We start from the raw sequence: 15,097 nt of genomic DNA, 5'->3' as shown, positions 1-15,097 counted from the left end.
GGCGACTGATGCTCACAGAGCACCCTCTCTGTGATGGAAGCATTTCGGCGCCATGGGAGAGGGAGAGGCCGCGGGGATGCGTGCGGGAGAGAAGAGTAGGAGGAGAAGGAAACGTTTTCCGACCCTTCCTCAGGCCTGAGACTCTTCTGAAGGCTACAGGCAGCCTTCAGCCACCTTCTTTGCAGCAGCGTGCGCCCTGAGCCTCCTCTTCTGCCCAGCGCCAGATGACCCGACGTGAGAGACCCGTCGCTTGGAGCGAGAAGAGAGCAGGAGGCAAGGCGGCGGGACCTGTCGTCGGGGAGCCTAGCGATGATAATGAAACACCTTCGGGGGCGCAAGAGAGGTGTCTGCGTCTATCTCACTCGCACTCCCGAGAGGAAGCGCTGGAGATTCTCCTCCGTGCGCAAACCGAGGCGTCGAGTTTCTCTCTCCCCTCTTTGTGCATCCCAGATTTCGGGGAGCTACTAGCGCATTGGCCATTCATGGTTTTTAGTTTAGCGACTTTAGCCATTAAGGGATGATCTGAGGCGGAGAACTCCCGTCTCCTCCACCCAAACAGCGTCCCTTTCTCTCCTGCATACAAAGGCAGCCATATATATATATATATATATATATATATATATATATATATATATATAATTACACTTTCAGAAACTTTAACAAATTAACTTCAATTTCAATATTCCGACAGCCTAGTCAATGACCTCCGGTTGTCACTGCCATGGCACAGGTCAAGTCTCCTTCCGCAGGGCAACTCCACTTTCCGTGAACCGAACCTCCCCGAGTTAGAAACTTAAAATCACAGAGTTGGGGTCCAGGGGTCATCTAGTCCAACCCCCTGCAATGCAGGAACCGTTTGCCCAACGTGGGGCTCGAACCCACAACCCTCAGATAAAGAGTCTCGTGCTCTAATGACTGAGCTAACCCAACTTTTTTATTTGTTTGCTTGCTTGCTTATAGTTTCTAATTGTTGAAGGGGCGTCGTTCAGAGGAGTAAAGAAAGAGGATTTGAGGCTTCTGGTATGCTTCAAGCACCCTGATATAACAACATATTGAGCAGGACTAAAAAGCAGTGGTGAAGAATCAAGTTTCCGTCTTCGTTTTCTTTCCCATCCTCTCCCCCGCTCGTTATATGTAAAACCTGCTTTCCGTTTAAAACAGACACCGCAGCTCAGCGGTGTTTTGCACTGCCTTGTAGCCAGTGGCGTAGCGTGGGGGGTGCAGGGGGGGGGGCGGCCGCACCGGGCGCAACATCTGGGGGCTAGGGTTAGGGGGCGCAAATCCACGGGTTAGGGGGCGCAAATTACTTGCCTTGCCCCGGGTGCTGACAACCCACGCTACGCCACTGCTTGTAGCACAGACCACAAGACAGTTCCCTGGCACCTTAAAAGCCTTAGCAGCGCCAAGCCCGATTGAACTCTATGACTTTGATAGCCTGGGCAGCTCAGGCGGTTAGAGCATGAGGCTGATAACGCTTGGGAGCAAGCCCTATTGGGCAGAGTGGGGCTCCCTTCTGCGTGGGCACTGCTGGGATGACATTGTCAGGCTGCGCTCTGCTGCTTTCACACCTGGAAGTAAGCTCCCTGGAGAGATATGCGAGGTGTGTGTGTGTGTGTGTGTGTGTGTGTGTGTGTGTGTATCCCCTAGCCTTTAACTTATCTTACTAAAAGGTTGCCCATCGCATCAGTTCAGGAGCAACTTCTAAGGAAAGCGCGCTGGGGTCTGCAGTGAACTCCGTTGCGCTTCCGTTCGCTCAGATTTGCTCGAAGGGGCGTCCCGAGGTGTCCAGGATAAGCGCGCAGAGAATTGTCTTGAAGGGAGAGGCGATGCCATCGAAAGCACTGAGAAGCTCTGTATGACTCCAAGGAAACTTATCTCCCAGCAAGCGTGTGTTGGCTGCTCTTGTTAGGCTGACACCCAAACAAGCAACCGGGCATTCATGGACATCTCATTGCTGATGACTTGAATTCTGGGGCCGAGGCTCGGCTTCAGAGGCGCATAAGTAACTTCTGTTGGCATCGGCGGAGCTTAATGAACGAATAGATTTATACGCTGCCTTTGCAGGCTCAGGTCTACCGGTCTAGCTGGCTGGCATACTCCCAACTAGATAGAGATCAAGACGGAGAAAGATTTAAGGTGGTCTGTAAAGCGTTTGGAAAATCAAACCCCGTTTTAGGTTGCGAACTGGGTTGGGAGGCTGGAGAAAGCCTACCTGGATTGCTAAACTCGCTTGCAGCCCCAACCACAAAGTCTTGAATGCAGTCGTGTTGGGGGGCGGGTTTAAATTTATTTATTTATTATTTTTACTGCATATGAGATTTACGATTGCAGTCCTCCTTTGGGGCTAAATGAATCCCGTGGGATTTTTAAAGCATGGACTGGGTTGTGCGTCGGGTTAAGATCGGGAGCCCGCTGAAATAATTTATTATGTGTTTATTTATCGAACAAACAAACCTACAAACGTGAAGGGCGCTCAGACGCGACGATTGCTGCCCTTCGGGGAACACGGGTGAGGTCTCAGAGGAAGCTTCGCGGGGGTGGGGAGTGTAAGTTGGCTATCGCTTCTGTCGTTGGGGTTCAGCCTAGGACTGAAATGCGAAGGGTTCGCTTGTGTTCCTTTCCCATGGTGTGGTCTAAAGATACGTGAAGCCAACGCGTTGCTGAGATGAAGCAGGAGGACAGGGTTTGGTCCTGCACTTAGATGGGACTGGTCCTGGGTTCCATTCTGGAAGACAGACAGACAGACAGACAGACAGACAGATATTCATTTAACCCTGAGACAGCTTCAGCCTCCGTGTTAAGAAGGGCCTGGGAGAAGAAACGCAGATATTTCGTCTTTCTCTCTGTTCTGCTTTACCCGCCGGTCAATTGCTCACGAATCACCAAGCAGATTAAACACAAAACAAAACAATGCAGGGCAATCGGAAGTTTCCTGGGGATGCAACAAGGCCAGCCACATGGAAGGGAGGAAGCGCCATAGAAATCCATTGGTGGCTTCTACATGAAATGGTGTTTGTTTTTTTGCAGACTGTGTGGTTTTTGTATGGACTGGGCAAGGCCATTCTACTCGCTCCACAGAACTCGCCGTTCTTCTTGCTGACTGCATTATATTTTTATTATAGAGGGGCATGGAGACTGCTCTGGTGCTAAGGAATCCAATCACGGCAGCTTGTGCCAGGGGCAAGAATAAGACCCCCGCAAACACCCAACAGAGAACCACAAGCCCTTAGCGTGGCCAAGCCTTTGCAGAATGAACGAAACGAACCCTGATCTCTCAAATCTGTTCCCTTGCAGCGCGCTCCCAAAACGATTGATGGCATTAATCGCCGCCGATCTTGATCCTTTGGGTGTTGTTTTATTATTTGTGGAGAAAACAGACATTCCCCATCTCTCTCCTTTCCCCCTCCCTTCCCCACTCCGCCCTCCACACACACACACACACACACCCCGCAAAGGGCTGAGAAAACTTGAAATAACATCCGAGTCAATACCGCGGTTTGTTGTTTTAACTGGGATCCAAGGAAACATCTGAATTTTACCAAGGAAGCCCTCGAGAGGAGAGAAAACAAAACATTAACGCTCAGGCAGGCGGGAGGGCGGCTTTGCGGGGGCGGAGAGAGAGAGAGATTTGAGCGACTTCATTTCCCCCCTTTCAAGCGAGGATCTCCTTCTGTCCTAAAGATTAACGACCATTTTCTGCCAGCATCACCGACAAACTCTTGGTTTAAGGACGGCGGTGCCAAACAGGCCACAGAGGCGAGGAACTGGCTTCTGAAATTCTGCAATGCTTTCTTTTGGCTGGTGATGGAAACCAGCTTCGACTTTTAAAAAAGATCCCTTTTCTCAGTCTGCCCCTGAACATACAGACACGGAAAGAAATGGGTCCCACTCGATTGAAGGGGAGAAGGAGGAGACAGGCAGCCTGGCCCTACACGCTGGAACGATTTTATTTATTTTTTGTTTTTTAAGGCGTGTCCAATTTGGGTGCCGCTTTTTCCTGCATCATCCAGGGTTGGGGTTTTACTCCAGCCACATCTGGAGACACACAGGTCGGTCCCCGTCTCCGTCTCCCACACGATCCCTGCGTAATTGAAACGTTTCCAACTTGCACCCGAGCGCGAAATGACCAGGTTTAGGTTGGTTCGAAATCAAGTTCGCAGGGGAACGAATGCGCGCTCCTTGTGGTTAGGGTGGTGGCTGTTCTGTGGCTTAATAAGTACATGGATAGACAGCAGCAGCATTGAAAACGTAGCAAAGATCTGAGGAGGAGGAAAAGCACAGCAATAGCACTACAGTGGTACCTCGGGTTACATACGCTTCAGGTTACATACCCTTCAGGTTACAGACTCCGCTAACTCAGAAATATTACCTCGGGTTAAGAACTTTGCTTCAGGATGAGAACAGAAATAGTGCAGCGCCTGCAGGAGGCCCCATTAGCTAAAGCGGTGCTTCAGGTTAAGAACAGACCTCCCGAACGAATGAAGTACTTAACCCGAGGTACCACTGTACTGCAATACTGGTAGTAAGAGTAACAACCTTTCTTTCACTTTCTTACGCCTTCTTTCATTGCAAAGGCGGCTTACAAATGATAATGAAAACTATCAGTTGTTGCCCCTCCCCAAAGACACACACAGCCCACAATTGCACAGTGTGTCTGGCTGTTAATTGGAAGGTTGGAGACACCCCCCCATTGGCTGTGGGCAGGATTTCTGCATTGGAGAGGGTTGGACTAGATGACCCTGGGTGTCTCTTCCAACTCTGCAATTCTACGATGAAAAACTAGAAGCAGCAGCGGTTTAAATCGAGCAGCGCCCTTGGTGCAAGGAATGCTTAGGAGTGGTCCTCTCTGCGACAGCCAATTCGAAGTATGGTTCTTGGAAGTAACTCCTCACCGGGGCCTCACTCCCAGAGCAAAACGATGCCACTCCTCCTAACACACACACACACACACACACACACACACACACACAAAGACACACGCTTCTCCTGGATTAAACTGCCAGGGGGTGTCTCTCTCCCCCCCCCCCCGTGCGCGCGCTCTTTTTTCCCTCCCCCTTTTAACATCTCTTTTGTTGGTGCTGGCGAAATGATCTCTGATTTCTATCGAAAAGGACACAGAGCAGGAGGAGGGGGGAAATCAGCAAACGCAGCGCGTTTCCTCTGCAAGTTCAGGGAAGTTTATAAAGTCTGTGTAACTTCCTCTCGGGTGCGTCCAATTCCTGCCACCTTGGGAGAAAGAGGGACCCCCGCCCCCTCGGGCTCCGGGTGAAAACCCCTCTCTGGACATCTCTCTGGCTCTTTCTCCGCACGATCCGGTTCCCTTTAACGTGTCCTCCGAGACGCTCCTCTTGGCACCCGGCTGCGCTCTGCCCAGTTGGCAACGGGCTCACGTCGAAAACACCTCGGCCAGTTTGTTACGGGTGTTATTTCCGACGGATTCAGTTTAAAAAGGGGTTTTCTTTTTTTCTTTTTTTTAGGAGAGAGAGAGAGAGACATTTTTTGAAAAAAACTGAAGAGGGCAGGCAGGAAGGAGCTCTTGCAAAAAAAGCAAATATATGACTCAACAATGTTTGTGTTTTGGTTCTGGGTTTTTAGTTGCGCGCGCGGAGGAGCGGCGTCCGAGGGCTTGAGCGCCGTCGTTGCCAAGCGGCGGCCGCTCGGCAGGGGGCGCTGCGCGGGGTCCGAAAAAGCCTCCTGCCGCTGTCGGCGGAGTCGGCGTGGATTGTGAACACAATGTTAAAAAGCGGCCGGGGAGTCCGAGGAGCCCTCAAAGCCCCTGCGCGAGCCGCCCGGAGCCCGCCGAGCTCTGTCTGCTGCTGCTGCTTCAGACGGCAAGGACGGCGACGGCGAGAGGATGGAGCTGAGGGCGGCCGCGGCGCTTTGCCTCTACTGCCTCTGGAGCGCTTGCCGCCTGCGCCCGTGGCAGCTGGACGCCGCCGCCGTCAGGCCCCTGCTGCCCGCCTCGGCAGCGCAAGCGGCAGCCGCCGACGAGGAGAACCTCGACGTCAGAGACGCCGCCGCCACGGCAGCCTGGAAGGCGAAGCGCGAAGGCGCGTTCCGCAACGGCACGGTGGTGCCTCACGACTACATGGTAGCGCTTTACCACAGCCTGGCCCGGAGCAAGGAGCCTCCTGTGCCCGCCGTCGAAGGAGGCGGACGAGCGGACACCGTCACGGGCTTCGTAGACCAGGCGCAGCCGCGAGGTGAGCCAGCCCGGGTAGGGTGGTGGGTGGGATGGGTTGGGATGCCCAGCGCGCACCTGCGCCCTGGAGCAGGAGCCGTCGAGCCCCGCGCGAGGGGACAGGTGGGACTGCCCAGGACAGGTGGGATCCTGTTTGTGGGAGCCGGTTCTTGCGCTCATTGTCTCCGAAGTGAGTCCCACTTCGCTTGAGACGCTTCCCCTCTCCTCCTGTGGTCAAATCCCCAAGTAAGCGGTTTGCGTAGGATTGCAGGCTTCACCCGCCCCCTCCCAGCGAACAAAGAATCTGACCGGGATCGCCCCAGTTAAACCCAGTTCTTGCTCTAAACGGTGGAGGAGAGAGATTGAACGGACCTCGATTTGCCTCGGGCAAGCGCCCGGCCTTCAGTTACGCCGGGTGTTCCGATTTGGATTGGATACCTTGCAATTCCACTCCAAAGCGAGAATCGGGATTCTTGCTCGGGATGGTTAGTTTGAAATCAACATTGCCAGCCTCTTGGGGTAGGGTAGCAGTCCAAATCTGATGCAAAGTACTTGGAAAAGTTACTCTCGGTTCTTTCAGCTAATACTCTAAACGATCTAAAATATTAATCTCGATCTAATGCAAAGCAACAAACGCCCCTCGACTGTGTAATACTGACCTCGTCTCTCTGCACTCTGCGAGTGAGAGGTTGGTCTAAATTTTGCTAATTCGAAAGAAAAAGAGAGTCGCTGCTTGGTTGTTGTTGTTTTTTGGTGGTTTTAAATGGCAAAACATTAATATATATAATATTTGTGTGTACATCACACCCCACAGGTTTCGAGAAAAATACACCGTGTATCCTCAAGCTGGGGCGGGGCGGACTTAATGTGAACCCAAACTGTTAAATAAATGTTGGCCCGAAGCAAAAGCGTATAGGGAGAGGAGGGGGAAATCCAGAGAATTGCTGCCGCTACAGTCCTATGAGCGTGTAATTCGACCATACGAAAACAGCCAAGGAAATGTAAAGCTGGAAATAGTTTTGTTTTAAATCCAAGCCGCGAAAGCAGAGGGGTCTATCTAAAACTGCGGTCAGCCCAAACCTGATAGGACGCAACCCCACAACTGCGGAGGATTTGCTCACCCCAAATCCAAGGGGTTTAATGGGAAGTCAAATGTTGGAGTTCTGCTCAAGAGCTGCAAAGATTTCTGCAGAGGCTGGCATTCGTTCTCTGACAATCGGTTGCTTTTGAGAGACAAAGGGAGCTGCAGAAGGAAAGGAAAGAAGGAAGGAAGGAAGGAAGGAAGGAAGGAAGGGGGAGAGAGAGAGAGGGAGGGAGGGAGGGAGGGAGGGAGGGAGGGAGAACTGGACCAATAATTTTTGAGAGCAGAAAAGAGGTCAGACCGGACCAGATAAGATTTTTCAGCTGAAGCGAGAAGCAAGAAAAATCTGTCCAAATGCACAGTGTGGCGGATTTTCTGCAGACTGCAGAGAGCTCAGCGCTGTCCCGCCGCTTCCCTCTCCGGGCCCTCTCTCTTCTGCCAGTGGGTGGGCCAGCTTTTGGCACCCAGCGAGCGTGACAGCTCAGCGGCCCGCTTTGACTCGGGAGGCCACCTGGCGTCGGGCAAAGAGAGCTGAGGTGCATCTGGTTTGCTGGCTGGACGACGGAGTGGGTGGAGATAGCAGGTGTAAGGCAAAGGAGGGAGGGGGGAGGCGGCGGTGGCCGCCGGGCGACCAATCCTCGGGGGCGCCTTCTTCCTCATGCAAATACAGCTCCGCCGCGGAACAGAGCGCAACCTGCCTGCAAGGGTCAGGAGGAGGGTTGAACCACCTTCTTCCCCAGAGCATCGCTGGGCAGGCGGGACTCTTGTCCAGGCAGTGCGCTCCGCGCTCCTGCAAAAGACGCACGGTTCCAGCCGCCTCCCCACGCGTCGCGCGCCACTTTGCGCCCTCCTTCTTCCTGGGCTGGCACAGCCAGGTTGCTAGGGAGGGGGCAGCCCTCTCACCCCGTCACCTGGGGCGGTAAGACTAACGTAGAGCAACTTTATCCCCCCCCCCCGCACCCACCCACGTCGCTTCCCTTCCTTTAGCTTTGGGGGGGTCCTAGTCTTGGGTGGTGGCATTCCTGTTCCCCCAACTTTGGCAAGGTACGGAAGCGGTGCGGTGGGGTGGGGGAAGGGTGCGCGCGCTCGCGCGCTTTGTTTTACAGTTTGGTTCATCTGGAGCGCATTAATCTGCGCTGGAGGAGCCATTAAAGTGTGGAGAGGTTCAGGACGCTGTAAACGCATTTCGAGTTGGGGGGGGCGCTTCAGCCTGCCTCCCACCGCACTGCCTCCCACCGCAACCCCTGTCCCGCTTGCCCTGCCCGGAGCCATTTGGCACGCGACCCCTCTTGGGAAGAAGGTGACACGCAGTAACTGAAGGGAGAGGCCAATTTCTCACCAAAAACGTAAAAAAATCCAAAAAGCAAAACAACCCACCGCGCCTGCTCCGCGGGGCGGAAATGGTTTGTTTTCGCCTGCAGCGGACTAACCGACATCTCAAGCCGCTTTTGAGTGCTCCGCTCCACTCTGCTTCTGACAGCAGCTATTTTATTTCTTAACTGGCCACAATCCAGCCAGTTTTAAAACAATCAGATTGAAGATGGAGCGATGTAAACACGCGCTCAGTAGCCATCTGTCACGGATGCTTCAGTTGAGATTCCTGCATTGCAGGCGGTTGGGCTGGATGGGCCTTGAGGTTCCTTCCAACTCAACAATTCTGTGATTCCTCTGCAGAGCCCCGGCGCTTAACGGCGCTTTAATTGTGTTCGGCTTTGGGACACCTATTTATTCGTGTGAGTCCCCTTCCCATGAGTTTGCGCCGAGGCTGACGTACAAACCCGTGTTTCAAAACGGGATCAAATGAAAAATAAACAGCGAAGTCGCAGAAATAAGAGAGAGAACGCGCGACCCAACCGAAGTTAAGCATTTAAAAAATAAAATACAACTGTGTATCTACTTTGGCTGTAACCGTCTCTGCCATAGGAGTTCCGGGACATTATTCGTCTTTTTGTCAAAGGCTGCGCTGCTAAGCATTCTTATTGGGGAGCAAACTTCCCGGTAAACGCGCGTGGTGCACCCCCAAGTCGTTCTTTATTGCGGGTGGTGGAGAGGAGACCATAAGCCCGGAGTTAATTTAGTTTTGGGGTGGGGTGCGGGGGTAGCGCCAGAGTTGCGCACTATTTCTAGCAGAACGAAAAACCCAATTTTTCAGGCTGATGGGGGCAGTTTGCACCGATCAACCTGGCTGGTGGAGACATATAAACGTGGAAGGGTTCGATACGCTTCAGAATAGAATACAAGCGAATTAAAAAACGAGAAAGGACAAAAGGGGGTCCCGGGCTATATAGCTGAAAGGAAGTGCTATGTGAGTTCGGCGAAGTTTTGTTCTGTATGGGTCCCCCAGCGCCCATGAAGACGGTCTGCCTCAGGGAAAGAGAGCCCGGAGCCCTCAAAGGGAGGCGAGCGCGCGAGTCCGTGGTTCGAGGTTTCGCTGTCCTTAACAAATTAGGGCGCCGCCAGGCTAACCATAACTCCGGCTTGTCCCTTTTGAGGTGAAAAGGAGGCATGTGGGCTTTGGGCGCAGGATAACTGAATTTAGCATAACTGAATTCAGGGTAGCTGAACACTTAGCACGCACACACATACGAAATTCCTCCTGAAATTGTTGTGTCTGAATGGGTTGAATAGCAGGTCATCATCGCCAGGCGCTGTTGGAAAGATCTCCCCGTTCGTTAATGATTGCTCGCAAATAATCTAGCGGCCAAACCCAGCTCAGCATGGAATATCAAGGGGGGTTAACTTCCTAGTGAGAATGTTTAGGAAGGGATCCAACCTATATCCCTTGGTGGATATAACCTAAGGGGGCATTTGTAGCTATGGTGTAAGTTTTCCCATAAAGGATGCTATCCGTCCCAGGAGGACTGAAAATGCTCCTGTTGTATCTGATTCAGACTTCAACACTGAAGTCAACGGAATTAGACCGATTTATGCTCTGCAACTTCAGAGGTTTAAACGGTAGATCGGTGACCTGGTTTTAAAGAGAGGCAGACCGAGAGCTCTTGAGTCGCACGAGCTCCAACCGTGCAATATTTAGTCGTTTGATCGATTGATTTAATTACGCACCGAGGTTTGCATATGAACAAAATTAAAGTACGTGTGAATGAAATAAAAGTGAACTTCGTTTCCAGAGGATATATATAAAATCAATCTCATCTATCAGCTAAATCCAGGGGTGGGGATTGGGGGAAATGTCCCACTCTCCCTTCTGATATTGTTGGACCACCTGCCCATTGGCCAGATGTTGGTTGAGCTGGAAGTCCACCAACATCTGGAAAACCACAGCTTCCTCGCTCCTGCATGTATCTAGGTCTAGGGGACCAGCTGCGTGGCTGGACCTTCCCGTTAGTAAATATCATAAGCAGCAGCTTATTTCTTCCCGTTTCTACTAGAAGGGTAAACACGAAAAAGTGGGTCTGTTTGCATTCCGGTCTGCGAGTTTACGCACATTCATACGCGCGTTTCACTTCACCCCCCGCCCCCGCCCTAAGGATTCTATACATATATAAATTAATCCACCCCACCTGAGGGAGTTGAACAGGTGAAGCACCTGCTGAAAGCAATGGGTTTTGTGAGAACTTAAAAACCGGAGCCATTTATTGCAGCATAAGCTTCTGAAGACTGGAAGCTTATGCGGTTCCTGAAAACTTTCGCCGCGGTAAAACTGCCGGCATTTAAGGTGTCTCAATACCCTTTTGGCAAGTTTTCGCCGCAACACGGGAAACCCCCACTCTGATTATGGTTACCGGTATCTCGTGGGACTTGGGCTGGGTCGCGGCTCTGCTCAGTGCCAGCTTTCACAAAGGAAAAGGAAAGCCTTCGTCGGAAGCAGCCCGGTTTTCAGGGGGGGCTGAAACCGAGAAGCCCTCTGTGCAGGCCCATTGGCTTCTGAGACCCCCCCCCCCAAATCTCTCTTTGAAGGCCAAGAGGAAGGAGGACTCGACGCCGGGGAATATCTGTCCGAGCTGCTTGCTTTCCCTCTTAGGAATCTGTTTCCAAGAGCGCAGCGCAGGGCCCGCAGGCTGCGGTTTCTGGGAGTTTCAAAGCAAAACTGAAACCAGCTGAGCAATTCAAAGGGGTCTCCTCCTCTCCTTATCTGTTCCTATCCAGACTTTTACGTCAGATTTTTTTTGGGGGGATGGGGGGAGCAAACAACTCAGCCCGGTGTTTTTCACCCTAGTGGAGATGTTTTCCACCCCAGTGCGTAAGGGGGTCTTTGATTTGAGTTCCCCAGGAAAGCCCTGGGCTATATGAATTAAGACATCAATGAAAGGTTCCTTCTTATCATAGAATTGTAGTTGGAAGGGGTCCTTGAGGATTCTGGTCCAAGCCCCTGCAATGCAACCAAAGCATCCATGACAGATGGCCAAAACCTCCGAGGAAGGAGAGTCCACCACCTCCCGATGGAGTCCGTGCCACAACTCTTACTGTCAGAAACTTCTTCCTGATATTTAGTGGGAATGTCCTTTCTTGTACCTCGAAGCCATGGGTTCGAGTCCTACGCTCTGGAGCAGGAGGAAACAAGCTTGCTTCATCTTCCATGTGACAGATTTTTGAAGATGGCTACTGAACAATCAAAGTGGGACGCAGGTGGCACTATGGGTTAAACCACAGAGCCTAGGACTTGCCAATCAGAAGGTTGGAGGTTCGAATCCCCACCACAGGGTGAGCTCCGGGTGTTTGGTCCCAGCTCCTGCCAACCTAGCAGTTCTAAAGCGCATCAAAGTGCAAGTAGATAAATAGGTACCGCTCCAGCCGGAAGGTAAACTGCATTTCCGAGCGCTGCTTAGTCATGCTGACCACATGACCCGGAAGCTGTACGCCGGCTCCCTCAGCCAATAAAGCGAGATGAGCGCTGCAACCCCAGAGTCCGCCAGACTTGGCCTAATGATCAGGCGTCCCTTTACCTTTACCAAACGATCAATACTCTAAGCGTCCGCCCCACCAGGTATTAAAGAGCTCCACTTTTCTCTCTCTTCCAAGATATGATCACTTATTAAAAACAGCAGCAACAACAACAGATCTTTTCAATGATTCTCAGCAGCTCTCCATTCTTTCCCGTTCTCAAAGTCAACCTGGAAGGGTGGGTTATCATCACCCTTTCAGGATTTACTTAGCAAGGGAAAAATGGAAGAGCGAGTCAATCTGGAACAGGGAGCAAGTTCAATTGAAATCCCTGGACACGTATCCTCTCAAACGCGAAGCTGTGGAGCCAATACAGGCTCTTGGCTCCTAGTTGGAAGACCCAACTTCGATCGGACCCAACACCCCCCCCCCTTTGAGAGTGGCTTCCCCAGCAATCCGCTTAAAATCGTGATTCGGAGGCAGCAACCTATTGAAGTCAATGCATAGGATCGCGCTGTAAGAATGATTCCAATAGATGCTCAGCGTATCTTCAGCAATGCCCGTTTTGTGCGTGTATATAAGAAGCGACGCGTAGTGGTGCTGTGCCGGAGGGGCCGCATTTGAGAAATCATCTTTCCCCTTCTCCTCCTCCCTCCTTTTATTTATTTTAATCCGATTTTGTTTATCTGTTGTCACGTCTGATGCGTTTAATCAGTCCCAGGAAAAGGGCCACGTCCGGCTCGGAAAATTTACATGGGAGGGCGGGTGGGAAAGGGTTAAGAATATGTGCGCAGGGTCAGACCCCTTCAACAGCAGTCAGACCCCTAACTAACGCGGCTCGGTCCTCTTTCTCCTCTCTGCGCCCCCAACTCCAAGGATATAGATGGACACACACGTGAACAAAATGATCTTTGGCAGATTGGGAAAATGTTTAACTTGGCACGGAGGAGGCAAGAAAGACATGAAACAACCTTCCAGAACCTGCTCGATCCGAGGGCTGGGAAATAAATACAGATGGTTACTGTAAAGATCTTTCTCATTGTCTCTCCCCGAAGCTGGCGAGAGGAGGGAGGGACCCAGGCTCGTCTGTTTCAAAGACAAGCCTCTCCAGGGGCTTGTTTTCCGAAAACGAGACGAAAAACAGGTCCAGGACGCCCGGCCCTTTTACCTCCGCCGCGCTGTCCGCCCGGCAACCTTAGACTGGGTTTTCTGCACACGCTCAGAGGTGACGTTGCACATTCCACCAGGCCTGAGCAGCGAGAACGAGTTTCGGAGGAGCTGCTCTGTCAACGGTCGCACAATTGCGCACCCTGTCTATACACGAGAAGCGCGGGGCTTAATTGAACTGTCAGACGCACCCTCTCCCCTTTAATGTCCGGCGCAGCAGCAGCAGGGATCAAAGTGCCTCTGGGTACGTTCAGAAGCCCTTTCTTTCTCCCGTAACAAATAGAATCGTAGACTTAGAGGGGACCCCAGGGTCATCTAGCCCAACCCCCTGCAATACAGGAAACTCAGCGAAAGCATCCATGACAGATGACCATCCAGTCTCAGGACTGGGGCGCTACTGGCCCTGCAACGGGCAAAGTAGCGCTCGCTTCATGGGCAGCAGCTTCCTAGCAGCCAATTAGGCGCATTCAGGGGCCATGCCTGGTAAGTACGCATAGCTTGATCCAGGAGAACCCCGACTCGCGGCAAAGGGTTCCCTGCTGGACGACAGCTCCCACCACTGGCCCTGCTGGCTGGGGTTGATGGCAGCTGAAGTCCCCAAGAGACACTTCCAGGTTCCAGGCCTGAGTTGGCGGGAGAGGCCAGGGTAACAAGGCAACCGCGCCGTCGGGCCAGGCGCGGCTTTTAGGGCGCACAGCTCTGCGCTTGCTCTTGATTCACGTTTCCTTCTGTCCTCCTCCTCTCTTTCTGCAGATGACTCTCCGTCGGAAGCGGCGCAGCGCTACCTCTTCGACATCTCCAGCCTGCCCGAGCTGGACGAGGTGGTGGGCGCCGAGCTGCGGATCCTGCGCAAGCCCCCGGGAAACCGGAGCTTGGCCACCTCCCCAGAAGGCCTCCTTCACCGGCTGCTGCTCTCCTCCTGTCCGGAAGGGGAAAGCCACCAACCGGGCCTCTTAGACTCCAGGGCCGGCGACCTCTTGGACTCCGAAGGCCTTTCTTCCTCGTCGCCCAACAAGTGGGAAGTCTTCGACGTGTGGGCAGCCTTGACGGGTGGGGCCGAGGAAGGCGGCAGCCCCCGCCACCCCCGTCCGTCGCTTTGCTTCCTCCTGAGGGTCGTCTCGGAGCAGTCCGGGAGACTCCTCCCGCCGGGACAGCTGGGCTTCCGCAGAGAGCAGCCGTCGGAGCCGCACGAGAGGGCGCTGCTGGTGGTCTTCTCGCGCACCAAGCGGAAGGAGAACCTGTTCAAGGAGATCCGAGAGAAGATCAAGGCTCTGGGCAGCGGTCCCGGGCTCTTGCTGGAGCCCCCGACTCGGGACAAGATCCCCTAGCCAAGCAGCAGCGCCGCCGTCGTCGGAGGACCACGCTGGCGGGCCGGGCAGCCGGGGGGCGAGGCCACGGCAAGAAGGCCAAGAGCCGCTGCAGCCGGAAAGCCCTGCACGTCAACTTCAAAGAGCTGGGCTGGGACGACTGGATCATCGCGCCCCTGGACTACGAGGCGTACCACTGCGACGGCGTGTGCGATTTCCCTCTGCGCTCGCACCTGGAGCCCACCAACCACGCCATCATCCAGACGCTCATGAACTCCATGGACCCCGACGCCACGCCGCCCAGCTGCTGCGTGCCGTCCAAGCTCAGCCCCATCAGCATCCTGTACATAGACTCCGGCAACAACGTGGTTTACAAACAGTACGAGGATATGGTGGTGGAGACGTGCGGGTGCAGGTAGCGGCGTCGGAAGAAGCCAAGGCCTCTCCTACTCCCCACCAATCCTCGCTTGCTTCGCTTCCCCGGCTCAGTGGCGCGCCTCTTGCATGCAGCGAGTTAAG

The 15,097-nt window shown here is 53.3% G+C and overlaps 1 protein-coding gene across 1 annotated transcript; it reads left to right on the top strand.

Annotated features, from left to right (window-relative positions):
- Window positions 1-5,854: 5,854 nt before the first annotated feature.
- GDF7 (growth differentiation factor 7) lies at window positions 5,855-14,999 on the top strand (the record flags this gene model as incomplete). Its single annotated transcript, XM_083432302.1, is given in 3 exon segments — window positions 5,855-6,203; window positions 14,025-14,576; window positions 14,579-14,999. Coding segments are annotated over 3 exon segments (1,320 nt in total). The 3' UTR covers window positions 14,998-14,999.
- Between the last annotated feature and the right edge of the window lie 98 nt (window positions 15,000-15,097).

Source organism: Podarcis tiliguerta (genome assembly GCF_965153285.1).
Source record: "Podarcis tiliguerta genome assembly, chromosome: 3".
NCBI lineage: Eukaryota > Metazoa > Chordata > Lepidosauria > Squamata > Lacertidae > Podarcis > Podarcis tiliguerta.
Note: the sequence above shows the minus strand (reverse complement) of the source record. Positions and strands in the feature narration are given on the sequence as shown.